The sequence below is a fragment of the Rhipicephalus microplus genome, chromosome 4 (assembly GCF_043290135.1).
Source record: "Rhipicephalus microplus isolate Deutch F79 chromosome 4, USDA_Rmic, whole genome shotgun sequence".
NCBI lineage: Eukaryota > Metazoa > Arthropoda > Arachnida > Ixodida > Ixodidae > Rhipicephalus > Rhipicephalus microplus.
This window is the reverse complement of record NC_134703.1, coordinates 59,768,906-59,782,934: the sequence shown is the minus strand read 5'-3', so window position 1 is coordinate 59,782,934 and position 14,029 is coordinate 59,768,906. Positions and strand designations below refer to the sequence as shown.

Here is a 14,029-nt window from a genome sequence, read left to right as displayed (position 1 = left end):
GGTGTATGCTTGTATGCCAAAGCTGAAATAACGTATGAGTATCGTGAAGATCTGTCTCTGTGCACCGATGACCTTGAGGCGTTAACTTTACAGTATCAGAACTACATCTTCGTTGTAATTTACAGGCCACCAAGTGGCAATTTCGTTTCATTTATTCAATATTTAGAAAACCTATTTTCCGTTGTAAACCAATTTAATTACAAACTAGTGCTGGGAGGTGATCTTAACATAGATATGCTGAGCGACACACATAAACAGATGAGACTTTCAGACCTTCTTGCTTCTTTTTTCTTAACAAACGTAATTACCATTCCAACACGTATTACTGATACCACTTCTATTCTATTAGACTTGTTTATCACAAGCAGTACAAACAGTACGTTACAGGCAGGCGTCCTGCGTGCCCCGATAAGTGATCATTTGCCCATATATCTAGTCATAGAAAACATAACCAGTGTAAGGAGTCAAATCCTTCCTGCCATTCACTTTCAACAAATTAATCCACGAACGCTATATTCTTTTAGAGAGGAAATTAGAACTCTAAATTGGAACAACATTCTATCTAGTTCTTCTGCTGATCTTGCTTATGATTGTTTTATTGATACTCTATGTTCTGTGTATAAAAAACATTTTACTTACAAAGCTTTAAAGAGACCAAAAACGGGCACGCAAAACCTTGGATTTCTTCCACAATACTCAATATGATAAAAAAAAAAAATAATAAGTCTTCCGCAATACTCAATATGATAAAAGAAAAAAATAGGTTGTATCAAGAGTTTCTGATAAAGCGAGACCCGGATAAATTCAAAGCTTTTAAGGTATACAGAAATAAACTCACTAAACTACAAAAACAAGCTAAACGCTATTATCACTTCAAGATGTTTGACGGTGTCACCGACTCTAAGCAATTATGGAACAAACTTAATGCTATTATATCTACCAAACAAGTGACTAATGATATTAGTGAGCCGGTGATCGAAAATAAAATATACAAGGGCGCAGTACTAGCAAACAAATTTAATGAGTACTTCACCTCAATAGTTGACAGTAGTCATAATTGTGATTCATCAGGTTATTTGCCTCCTGCTTTAAATAATTCTGTGTTTGCTAATCCTACAGACGCGCAAGAGGTCATCAGCGTTTTTCAGCATTTCAAATTGAGTAAAAGCAAGGACATAGATGGCTTAAAATTAGAACCTATAATATACATTTTAGATGTCATATGCGCCTGCTTAGTACATATTTATAATCTCGTGTTCACCACTGGGCTCTTTCCTCAGAGAATGAAAAATAAGGGTGGGGACAAAAGCAATTTAGGAAACTACAGGCCAGTTTCGATTTTACCAGTTTTCTCTAAGGGGTGTGAAAAACTTATTTTCATTCGGTTATCTAATTTCTTTAATAAACAAAACATTATTACGTTGTCACAGTTCGGTTTTCAGTCAGGCCTCTCAACCGAGAGTGCCTTACTATACCAAAAGGAATTGATTCTAAGAAATATAGAAGCAAAAAAACTTACCCTAGGAATATTTCTAGATTTCTCGAAAGCTTTCGATAGAATAAACCATGATAATATGCTAGGAAAACTTGACTGTTATGGAGTTTGCGGTACCGTTTTAGCTTTAATAAGAAGGTACTTATCTAATAGGAAACAATGTGTATCAATCAATCGAGAGCTGTCATCATCCATGAACGTTAAGAATGGTGTACTTCAAGGTAGCATTTTGGGACCCCTATTATTTAATATTTTTATCAACGATATTGTACGTAATGACAGATCTGTAGAATATGTAATCTACGCAGACGATACCAGTATATTTTTTTTCTGGGGAAATGGCTGATGACCTCATTGTTTCTGCTAATGAAATAGTAAATAAAATATATGCCTGGACTGTGGCAAATTCTCTATACATTAATTGCTCTAAAAGCAAGGCTGTACTGTTCCGTGCGCAAGCCAGGTCATTTGAAACGTCTCACAAACTAATACTTAATAACGTTGAGATTAAACTTTGTCAAACAGTTAATACTCTCGGCGTCCATTTTCACGAACACATGGCATGGAATTACCATGCCGAACACATTAGTCACAAACTTTGTAAAGTTTTAGGTGTGTTGTGTCGATGCCAGAACATACTACCTGTGAAACAAAAAATATTAGTGTACAATGCTCTTTTTTCTTCACATTTACACTATTGTCATCTGGTCTAGTCTACAGGCTCTAAAGCATCTCTAAAGAACCTGGTCGTGTTACAAAAATATGCCTTGCGGTGCATTGAAGGTGTATCCTATAACGAACACACTGCTTCAATATTTGCAAAATATAGAATTTTAAGAATTACCTGTTATTACTAATACCAGCTTCTGTCAGCTTTTAAATCAGAAATACGCAGAGGAAGTATCTTTTTACGCACCTTGGCCACCTTGCAACCAAATCCTGCCAGTCGCGTTACTCGTTGTACGGAGATTTGGCACGTACCTTGTCCTCGCACAAACTATGAATTTGAAACACTACGTTTCCGCCTTGCAAGTCAAATAGAAACTAATAACTGATAATCTGTGTATATTGTCTAAAACTGAAATGTTAAATCGGATGTCTCGTTGTACGGAGACTTGGCACGTACCTTGTCCTCGCACAAACTATGGATTTGAAACACTACGTTACCGCCTTCCAAGTCTGATGAACAAATAGAAACTAATAACTGATAATCTGCGTATATTGTCTAAAACTGAAATGTTAAATCGGATGTGCTGATTGTGTTGTAAATGAATGTTGGGTGATTTCTGAATGGTTATTCAGTTTTTATTCTTTCATACATTGCTTTGTTGTGAATAGTTTTGTATGTATTTCAGAGTTGTCATTCTATTATTTGCTGTTATGGGCCACAGGCGTGTTTCTTTTTGTATTGTCGCTTTTCCGCTGCCTGTAATTTTTGTAAATTTGTAGTTTAGATTTTTTCTGGGTGAAGGGGCAAGTCAAGCTGTGAAATGCAGCTTTTTTTCCCTTCGCACCAAACCAAGTATACAGTGTATTTTCGTGTGCTTGTCACGTGGTTGAATAAACTGAAACTCAAACTCCTGTGCATTGTCGAATAATGGATCACAGCCACGGTCGCTTGTTTGTTTGTTTGTTTTTCTTTCAGGGCATTGTTTGAAAAAGAACCCGAGGAAGAGGAAGCATTGGCGGGAGAAATAATCAGCTCGAGTGCTCCAGCATCCACCACCACGAGCAGCCTCATTGTTAATTTTGAAGTATGTTGAACTTGTGTCTCGCGATGCAAAGCTTAAAGCGACACTTTTGATAAGAACGGTTTTTTAAGTATTAGTGAAGTTCAATTTCGAAATCCCGAAAACACCACTCTTATTAGGAGATGGCGCTTGGTAACCTAGAAAACAGGTGAAAAAAAAATATCGGCAGAGATGCCACCTTGGGATCCTCGCAAAAAACATCGTGATGTCAGATTTTGAAAGCATCCGCTGGGTTCTAATCGGCTTCAAATTGATAAAAAAATAAAGCACATTGTCATCTGCGGGTGCCATAGACATAGCGTATGAAGTTTTGGAAAATTTCATCGAGCCAATGTAACAAAATACGAAAAATGCATTTTGAAATTTTTGACGTCTCGTGCGAATATTTCGGTCCGAAATTTAACAATGAAACTTTCACTTTGATTTTCTCCGCTAATAGTGAGCATGTAATAGTGAAACTTATGACATTAAAGTTCTCAGAGTGCAGTTTATCAATGTAAACCAAGTCATCGTTTCTCTTTAGTGTCCCTTTTATGTAACCTTGTCATGAGATGTCTGTTTAGTATGTCTTGAAGATTTGAGCGGTTGGAAATTTCCTTCCTAGCTATTTGCTTCTTTTACATCATCTTGCATAGTGGGCAATATACCTTAACTAAATGTTTTGGGGACGAAGCTCCTTATGGCGTGGCTTGTGCGTCCCTCGTAGTATGTAACCACTAGTGGCACATACCCGAAATAGGCATAACATTTGACCTCCAAGGTGGTGCCGGTGAGAGATTTCTTCTGTGCGTTGTTTAACAATAAAAAATAGTGCTCAATGTACATGCCAATGGCTGCTAATGGGGAATGAGAGACGGGAGCATTCGGCTTTTAGTCAACGCGCGCGCTGCGATCCCCATTAGCAGCCATTGGCATGTACATTGAGCACTATCGGACAAGAAAGGGTTGCTACATTATACTCACTGGGTGTAACCTCCTTAGTTTTAGAAAGGTTTAGCGAGCGTTGAGCGGCAGGGCCATGAATACAATGAACTAGTATATACCATGAATGAATTCGAGGTGGTTAAAGGGGGGAAGCAGATACGAAGCGCAAGCCGTAAGAAATTAAAAGCTGAATCCTCCTGTCTCTCATTTCACATTATCAGCCACTGGCATGTAGATTGAGCACTATATGACAGGAAAAGGTTGCTATGTTATACTCGCTGGGCGTAACCTCCTTGGTTTTAGAAAGGTTTAGCGAGCATTGGGCCGCAGTGCCATGAATACAGTGAACTAGTATATACCATGAACTCAAGGTGGTTGAAGGTGGGAAGTAGGCCCGAAGCACAAGCCGTAAGAAAGTGTGCATGTGCCACCTCTCATTTAGTCCTTGGAATGTCCACTGAATGACGGTGCTTCTATATGGGGAATATATGATAAAAAGATGCGAGATGGTGGGACTTGGAGTGTTGAATAGATGGACGAACGGACACACAGACAGATGCATGGATGGACGCATGAAAGGGCGCAGGGGCGGATGCATGAACGAACGCAGGGACGGGCGCACGAACAGACGCATGGACGGTCACACAGACGGACGCATGGACAGACGAATGCTTCGCCCCACTCTCCATCATTCACTCTGTGGATATGCTGCCATTTTTTGTAGCTTTGTTTAAGACAATTATGCTCTAGTGGTTTAATTTATGCCCGACATGCAAGAAAAAAACTAATGGGAATGGTGTTCATCATCATGGATCATTAATGCTCTTTTCTCACTCACTTGCTTATCTTCCTCTTATATTTCTCTCCAGTAACAGTCACGTGTGATGTGACAGTGTGGGGCAAAGGCATGTGCTGCCACTGTAGTATTCTTCACAAAGTACGGTTGCATATAATGGGACTGCATGTGACAAAGAAATGTTGCATCAGGGAACATTTTCTTATCTTTTTCATAGTTCGTTAATTCTTTATTGCCTTCTTAAAGGGCGCACAAATCTGCTTGCATTCATTAAAGGATATGCTGCTGCATGTTCTTGTTTATAACCTGCATCAAATTGTGGCAGAATGTGCTTTAAAAGTGGGTTTGCATGTCATACAGAGTGTTATATGTATATTGGTTTTTCTTTTTGTACTCTTATTGTTAGGTGTTCGGGCAATATGCAAGGGTGGGTTACATGCAAGAAAATATGGTATTATAGTTAACATATGATCCCCTCAACCTCTGTTCTTGTTCACTGTTCTAGGACCACAGGCAGCAAGCATTCTGGGGTAATTTGAGAATAAACACGGCTTCCTTCAGGCATACTGAACGATTCTTACTCCCAAAAGATTTTTCAGCAACAGCCAAAGAAGGCTGTCAAGTTTACTTACATGTATCTTTTCTGCTGTTCTAACGCCGTGTCACCTCTATTTTCGTCCTTCTTTTCTTTTACAAATAGGAGTCTGTCTTGAATGGCCGACTGGAGCCTGTAAGCACCGTGCAGGGATTTGTTGCTGAAATCGGTGCCAGTGGATCCTTCTGCCCTAGGCACATCACACTCCCAGTGACGGTCTTTTTCTACTCGCTGCACGACATTGACAAAGTAGTCTCGCCCTATTTGGTAAGGCCTGACAAAAGTACTCTCGAAACAACAAACACACACACATTTCCATTCTGCATTTGTCACTCTTGTGTGTAGATGTATCTGATGCCTATGATACTCGCTGTGACAACTTGTGAGGCAGTTTAGTTAAGCTCTATGCCATTTGATCACGTGCTGTGGTATTCTCATTGCTGGTATTCGATCTGTTTCACTTATAGCTTTAGTTAACCTAAGGCTATGAGTGGCACATTTGAAAGCATGCTAGTTTGAGAGCTGAGCTTAGAATGTGGGACAATTGTGCTCTAGCCACCAATGCTTTGACACCTTCTCTAAACGAGACATAATATGTATACTTTAAAAAAAATCCAGCCTAAAAGGACACTAGGCAACTTTCAGTGTGCAAGACTCAACCTGGCTCAAAATGAGAAAAGGCTACCTGGGTTAACATATCACCACTATTCATGGTTTCATGGCCAAATTTGAAGATACAGTTTCCCGCAAGAATAAATGTTCTGCATGTGAATTTTTTTTAAAAACTCACCAAATATTACTGCAGCAGCTTATTGATCATTCTGGCTTCACATGAATCTAGCTAGGTGCTTCACTCGATTGGCATGCTATCCAACTACAAGTAAGGAGTAACACATTACAGGATGTACATAATAGTTTGAGATCCAAAATAAAGGCAAGAAGAAGAGGATGGAAGCTTGTGATGAGAAATTCACAAACAAGAGGGGAGGGGGCCACTGGAGCCGATGTTTTGACAGGTGGACTTGTCTTTTACAAGGCTGCAACTGCCTTACAGCCTTGAAAAAGACAAGTTTATTTGCCACAACGTCGGCTCCAGCACTCGCCCCCTGTTTATCAATTTCTCATAGTTTGAGTGAAGTTATAAGCGGTTGAATTCTCCTTGAATGTGTGAATATGAGTTTTTACGGTTAACCATATCGTGTTTTGCAGGGTCATATTAACCTTGGCATGAAAGGTTACCATGTTCCAAAGACGGGAACAATACAAGTGGTGAGTATATCATGCTCTTGTAGAGAGGCCAAATGTGCCATTCTATTTTCTCCTTGTTCTGTTTCTAGATGTTCTTGCATTGCTCCGACATTTTATTTTACGTTTGTTGCATTATTGCCGAGCAAATATTTCTTGTCGTGTTCAGGCATTTACAAACTCTACTCCATTATATCTTTGTGTTGGTTTCATAAATTTAGTTTCTTTATTTTCTTGATTGTGGGTATTTTACCTGTGACTGCAAACATTAAATTAAGCTATCCTTTGTCAGAAGGTATGATGAAACCATCTCTTAACAATGCTTTCTTCACATTATTTGAGGTGAATGGTCGATATTGTTGTTTTCAGTAATCTCGTGTCTGATTACCAAGCTACACATAACTTTACCCTTATGTACATCACATCCATTGGCTTGGCAAGTAGTGACTTATGTATCACTCCTCTCAAATTGCACTTTCGCTAGAAGTGTCTTAGAGGCTGGAATGATTGCTTGCACACAGAAACAGCTTTCGGTAGTAGTCTGTCTCGCGTTTTCACTGGGCCAATATTGCGTGCCTGTGTAGTTTCACCCTTCGATTGACATACCTGGTAGTTTACTCATATTATTTCTAAGCTAACCCACAATGCTCAAGCCCCGTCACCATGGTCTAGTGGCTATGGCACTCGCCTGCTGACCTGCAGGTCGCAGAATCGAATCTCGGCTGCGACTGTGCATTTTCACTTCCATCAAAAATGCTGTGGGCCCGTGTGCTCAAGATTTCGGTGCGCGTTATCGAACCCAGGTGGTCAAAATTTTCAGAGCTCTTCATTACGGCGTCTCTCATAATAATATGGTGGCTTTGAAACGTTACTCCCCGTAAATAATTGTCATTCATAATGCTCAGTTATGGCGGTAGCAAGCCACATGTGTTGAATGAATGGTCCTGCCCGGCAAAAAAGTAAGGTGACGCACCTTTTTCACACAGAATGGTGGTCTCAAATTATGTAATTTGTGTTTCATATTTCCATGAGTAACTAGATAATTGCTGTAGAGCTCACTGTAGTTGTTAGATTTATTGATATAGCCTACAGTCTGCTACTCCAGGTTTGAATATGCTGCAATCAAGAACAATGGTAGTCGGTACAACCAGTGGTATTGAAAAGTGAGCCAAACAACTTTAAAGCTTCGTATTGTGGCAGCTTTAGATTTTCCACGGTAGCCTAAAATTCATGTCTAAATCCTAAAGCTCTAAAATATGGCCAAGTGCAGTTGAAGTATCCTTTGTTTAATCTGCTGCGCAGTCACTTGGGAGGCGAACAGTGCAATTATTTCACTCTACTGTATGTGTCATATGTCTTTTTGTAACCACAGATGTTTCTCCATTCTCTTGCTTTGTAGACGCTGTTCAACCCGCATAAGACGGTGGTGAAGATGTTTGTTGTTCGATATGACCTCTCGGACATGCCTCCAAACTGCCAGACATTCATTCGACAGCGCACCCTTTTCATGCCCACTGATGCCTCCGAGAAGGATCCCGAGGCCAGTCGGTGGCTCCGTTATCTCATTCACCTCAGGTGTGTTTATTGCCGGTGAAAAGTTAGGCGCGCCTCCTTGGCTATAGCTGAATCGCAGCAGAGGACACTGTATCATGAGGAAGGGAGAGAAGACAACCGCCCTTTTGTACGAAACCACAAGGAAATCCCAAAGAATATATCAGAATGAAAAGCCTCTGAGAAATCAGTTTGGATTTCCTTGTGGGTTCGTGCTATGAATGCGTGGTTGTATTCTTTTCTTTTCTTTTAAGCCTTCTAGCGCCTTGCGGGTTTCCACAGAACTAATTTGCAATGCTGCATCGTGCTGCAATTTGCACCTCTATTATTAGACAGTTATTCATGCTCATTTACTGCCGCATCTTATTCGAGACCACGTCATTTTCAAAACATACACTGTCATGTTTCGTGTTCATGCTCATTCACACTGTTGCACGCTTTTTCAGTTTTAAAGGAGTATCGGCAAAAACTTCTGATCTGCATGCGAAACCTTGGATTTTACATAGAGAGCAGCCGCACTGCAAAGTTAATTGTTTGAAATACGAGTGAATGCATCATGATAGGCTAAGAAGGAGACGTAATCACATTTCATAGCTTAAGTAAAAAAGCTGTCGTTACCTCTCACGGGGCAGTGGTACGTAACCTAAGGTGCTGAGAACCGTAATGCCTGCCGTGCATAACCCACAGTTCATCGGAAGGCCTAGGAGGCAATGTGCTGAGAGTGTACATTGCTTCTACTCGACACCAGATGCATGTCACCTTCTTTTGTTTCATTAGGCTGCTAATCTGAAAATTAGGCCCTTATCTGTGCATCTTCCCCGAAATCACTTCAGTCTGCATGCTTGGATTGTTGTCACCAGTGTTTTAAGGGGTCATGGGTCACCTTTCCTAATAAGCACACTAGATTTTATTGCTTTGTGAATTGATCTCTGCCAATATGAGGGGACTTGAAAATTTTCTTCAATCCGTCAAGAACGAATGGCTTTATAGGGGTTTTGTCATGCACTTTAAGCACTCTTTCTTCTCTCGTCACGGCGAGCGCTTTGGGAGCTACTCGGGAAAAGATGGCACAGGGGAAAGAAGTAATGTCACCTTGAGCGCTCATGAACCGAAATTACTCTCTCCCGTTGTGAACCCTGAGTGCGAGTGTGGCTCACTCTGCACTGCTGTACAGCGCAGGCTGTACAGCGCAGCACGGGCATGTGGCGGCACTTTATGGAAGGAACCGTGTTTGATATCCAAACACTGTTCTTGATATATGCTGTCTATTGGCCAACAACATGCCAACTGCCGTCTGACGTCGAAACAGTGTGGTGTGCCGGCAGCTCTGAAGCATAGTGAGGACGGGCACCTGTATGAAAAGCAGGCAATTGCGAGAAAATGGCGACTTTGCACTCTACATGTAAGCTCTTCTTGCCACGCGTGATTGCAAGATTTGGCTGATGTGTTCGTAGCTGCGTCTGCTGTTTGCAAAATGAGTTTTCTTGCCAAGCCCATGTTAGTTATGAGCACTTATGTAATCACATGAGGGTATCACATCGAGCATGACCCCTTTAAGAATCGCTCTCAACCAGTGAACCTAACGGTCACCTTCCGATCACTGTTTCTAGGTTTGCAAGCTCCAAGTCGGGACGCATCTATCTGCACACGGATGTGCGCGTCATCGTTTTTCGGAAGAGCGACTTGGACGCAGCCACCATTCACGGAGATCGTCCGTACGAACTCCGCTCCTTCACCCAGTGCCCCGTCAACCCGAAGTTCTCTCCGTGCGAGTGATTCGATGTCGACGAAATAAGAGAAGCTCACTCTTTCATGCCCACAGACAAAACATACATGCTGGCTGTCTTTTGTTCTCATGGACTTTCACGCTACGATTAGTAGAAGGAAATACTGCAGTGGAGTTTTTGGAGCATGATGGGAATGTGGCCTAGTAAACCATTTATTCTTTGACTTAGGCGTGGCTTCACCTAGGAAGCTGATTTCAACTTCTTTTTTTATGCTTATATGTGAAGCTAGCGTGCCCTACAACAAGGTTTCTCTGTAGCATGACTGCACATGAAAATTCCATGTAATTATTTCGGTCTACTTTCCTTCCAGTGAATAACTTGTAGGAGTTTTATGTTTGTTATTGGAAACTTAGATTACTATTCCCAACAGTTTTTGCCATAGCGTTCCAAAAACATTTCAATAAATTTGCTAGGCAGGTGAATTAAACTGTTCCCTAATTTCTGTACTTCATAAACTTTCAATAAAAAATTGAGTTCACATTTACAATACTTTTCAGCCTTTATTATATTGAAATATCATGCCACATAAAAACTTGAACTTTATGTTAGTTATGCGCTCTCATGTAATCGCATGTGGGTATCACAGAGAAAAATTGTAGATTTGCTTTATTTACATCAAATTTTTTTATTTCCATGTTCATCATGTAGTTATAGTCATAACTACATGATGTAGTTATGACTATAAAAAAAGGTAACTACAGAAGCAAAGACAGCAGTGTCATGTCTAATCTATGGACTGTTATTCCTGTGACTGATTACGAATCAATTTTCATTATTCCAATGATAGTTGAGTACACACTGGGGCTACATTTCCCTCTAGTAAACTTAGCATGACTGTCTATGATTGTTCCCTCTTATTGTTTGGTTTGACTAAAGTGATCTCTTTTTGTCGTGGCTCCAGATTGAATAAACATCTGAAGAGCATGCTCCTCCTCCCAGAAGACCACCTGGCCACTTGTTTCTATTTTTTTTTGCTTGTTGTTGAAAGTAAATACAAAAGATATTGTTCATGTATGCTGTTAACTTATTGTCTAAGAGACTCTAATAAATGACTAGGAAATATGTAGAAATAAACTGTGTGTTGCCTGTCATTATTGCACCGGCCAACATCCCCAAAGCTGGTGTTCTCAGTGTCCCATCTCATTTACAGCCTCGCAACATTCCTTGCTGGAAATAATGCCAGCATTGAGATGTTTTTTCACAAGTAGATACACTGACCTACCACCTCACAGCGTGTGCCCACTGTGATGTGCTTATTGCAAAAAAATTGTCATGACCATGTGCCAGGAAATTATTGTAGGGCCTCATTAGCTGGCTTTGATGTTGACTGTGTGCTACCTAGACAAAGTTATGCGAGTGCATTAGTTTCTTGAACTTGGGATCCACATTGTTCGTGGCTCTAAAGAGAGTGCAAAGTAATTTGTAATCATCTTTTTCTTTTTTCATAGTAGCGCAAGGGCCACTGTATTCAGTTTATAAAGCTAGAGGAAAAAATGTAATGTACAAGTAATTACTTACATTACGCAATCACTTTCTCGCAGCAGTAATAGTCGACTGAAGTGGCCTTGTCCACTGCTGGCTGCAAGTTACTTGTGCTAATGTTGGAAATGAATGGTCATGCATAGGCACATGCTATTTGAACACATAGGATATTGGGACAAATATTATGGTATTTTTTAAAATGCTTAGATACAAATTTAAATAATTCAAAAGGAGCAAATAAATGCATACTGAATCACGTGTAACCACCTGTAAAGATAGTTTTACTGCTGCATAAAGTGTTATGTTGTAAAAAAGGGGTTTTTTAAGGTTAAATAAGAATACTACACTCACGTAGATTGAACATTTTAAAAGTTTAGAAGCTTGCCTTACGAACTTATATGCTTCATGCACAGTAAATTTTAAAACTTAACGCATTTTACCTGTCATCACTACCATCCTGCAGAAATACGAATCCTGCTTCCAGTTCACTTCGAACCAAAAAGAATTAACATTCGTGCATGCTTTGTACCAGTAATCTCTCTCTCTCTCTCACACACACACACACACATTGCGCAGGCCACTCGAATCCTGACAATTGCGCCCATTTGTCATTAAATATGCAATGTATACTACTCGAATCAAAATCGTTTGTCCAAATCACTATTCACTTTGAACTCGTTTCGAACCGAAAATTTACGATGTCCACAGGCCTAGTCATGTGCCTTTCTAGAAATAAGTGCCGAAATTCATTCACATATCGCCTACGTATTAAAGCGTGCGCAGCATAGTTCAGTGTAACAACTCCCAAGTATAAATGACATATATATTGCCAAATGTTGCTTTAATTTGACACATTGCAGGAGCACTGTTCTGGTAATGAACATCTCTAGTAATATAGTGCTAGGCAAACTCAATCGTAGGACATGAATACCTGACACACAATATGGAGAGTTTATTTATAAAAATGTTTCCACCCGCCCATCTTTTTTTTCTTCTTTTTTTGTCATTTATGCATCTGCAGTAATCATAAAACTGCTATAAAAAGCCATCTCACCAGTTCGTTGGATCTTTCCAGAGGTTCTCTTGGTCATGGATACATAATAAACTTTGTCTGACCTTGGCGTGTTTCTAACATACATTGGCAAAAAAAAAAAAGGAAGAAAGAAAGAATTGATTGATTGATATGTGGGGTTTAACGTCCCAAAACCACCATACGATTATGAGAGACGCAGTAGTGGAGGGCTCCGGAAATTTCGACCACCTGGGGTTCTTTAACGTGCACCCAAATCTGAGCACACGGGCCTACAACATTTCCGCCTCCATCGGAAATGCAGCCGAAGAAAGAAAGAATTGCTTTGAATGAACTATATACCCGTGTAATTATATACTGTATCATGTCTTGCTGCTGTTATCTTGTCATGAGACCTTTGGCAATGCTGAATTGCAGGGGAGAATATGGGTGGTCTGAATGTTCTATATTGTAGAATTATTGAAGCGGAACAGAGAGCTGGCATGGGCGAGGTTATTCTGCACTGTCTCATGGCGTTTATGGCAGCGGTGGCTTTACGGTAGCTAGACGATTAGTTGCAGCTATCTGCGCGCCGAGAAATTGCCGAATTGGGTTGACGGTCGCGCACGCGAAGGTGACCCATGGTCACATTATTTTTGTTCGATTTTTCAAACTAATTACGCTGTACCTGGTGAATGAATTGAACAACGCCAGTCGAGTAGATATACTACTATCAAATTCATATATGGTCCTTCCGACGAAGACTGACCCCAAAATTTACTCGTAACCTATGTCGAACGCATGCTCCGAACTGTGTCCTTGTAGAGCTGATCGGGTTCGTTCATCATGAACTTCCTAGAGAGGAAGGGAAACGAAGTGCCATAAATACCGTTTTCGTGAGCCGGATAGACCGTATAATGTGGAGCGGTGCGACAATGCGGTGCAATATTATTCACAGCTATGACTTTGTCGCCCATGAACGCACGACCTTGGTAGGGCTAAAAAATGTCGCGCACTCCATAGAACACGATGAGCAAAACACTGTTCGAAATGACATTTGCGGCAGCCTCTTAGAAAAGCATCTTTGAAATGACACACACATTTGTGAATTTGAGTTTCGCGGTATAAGTTCTTAAGATGAAATACATACATTCTTCATTTTCTAAGAATGACAAGCAGGCGGAAATTTCTAACTGCACAAGCGTACTTGTTTCTTTTTAAACTGCACCCGTCAATAGCAATGTTCAGGGAGTAAAAAAACACTTTCGGTTTTAAACGCAATCATACGTCTATGTTAGGTAGTCACCAGCGTTATGGAGCAATAATACAAGCAAACTCTACAATTACGCTTCTAAGTACTCTCACCAGGTGCCGTTACGGTCTCCATCACAACT

The 14,029-nt window shown here is 40.4% G+C and overlaps 1 protein-coding gene across 1 annotated transcript in view; it reads left to right on the top strand.

Annotated features, from left to right (window-relative positions):
- The window catches only part of atos (atos homolog atossa), a 111,503-nt gene extending 100,872 nt beyond the window's left edge, over window positions 1-10,631 (top strand). Inside the window, exons 10-14 of the mRNA XM_037423000.2 lie at window positions 3,141-3,249; window positions 5,667-5,828; window positions 6,771-6,830; window positions 8,206-8,381; window positions 9,968-10,631. Coding sequence (XP_037278897.2) covers window positions 3,141-3,249; window positions 5,667-5,828; window positions 6,771-6,830; window positions 8,206-8,381; window positions 9,968-10,133 — 673 coding nt within the window. The 3' untranslated portion in view covers window positions 10,134-10,631. The remainder of the gene's footprint in view (window positions 1-3,140; window positions 3,250-5,666; window positions 5,829-6,770; window positions 6,831-8,205; window positions 8,382-9,967) is intronic.
- The last annotated feature ends 3,398 nt before the right edge of the window (window positions 10,632-14,029 follow it).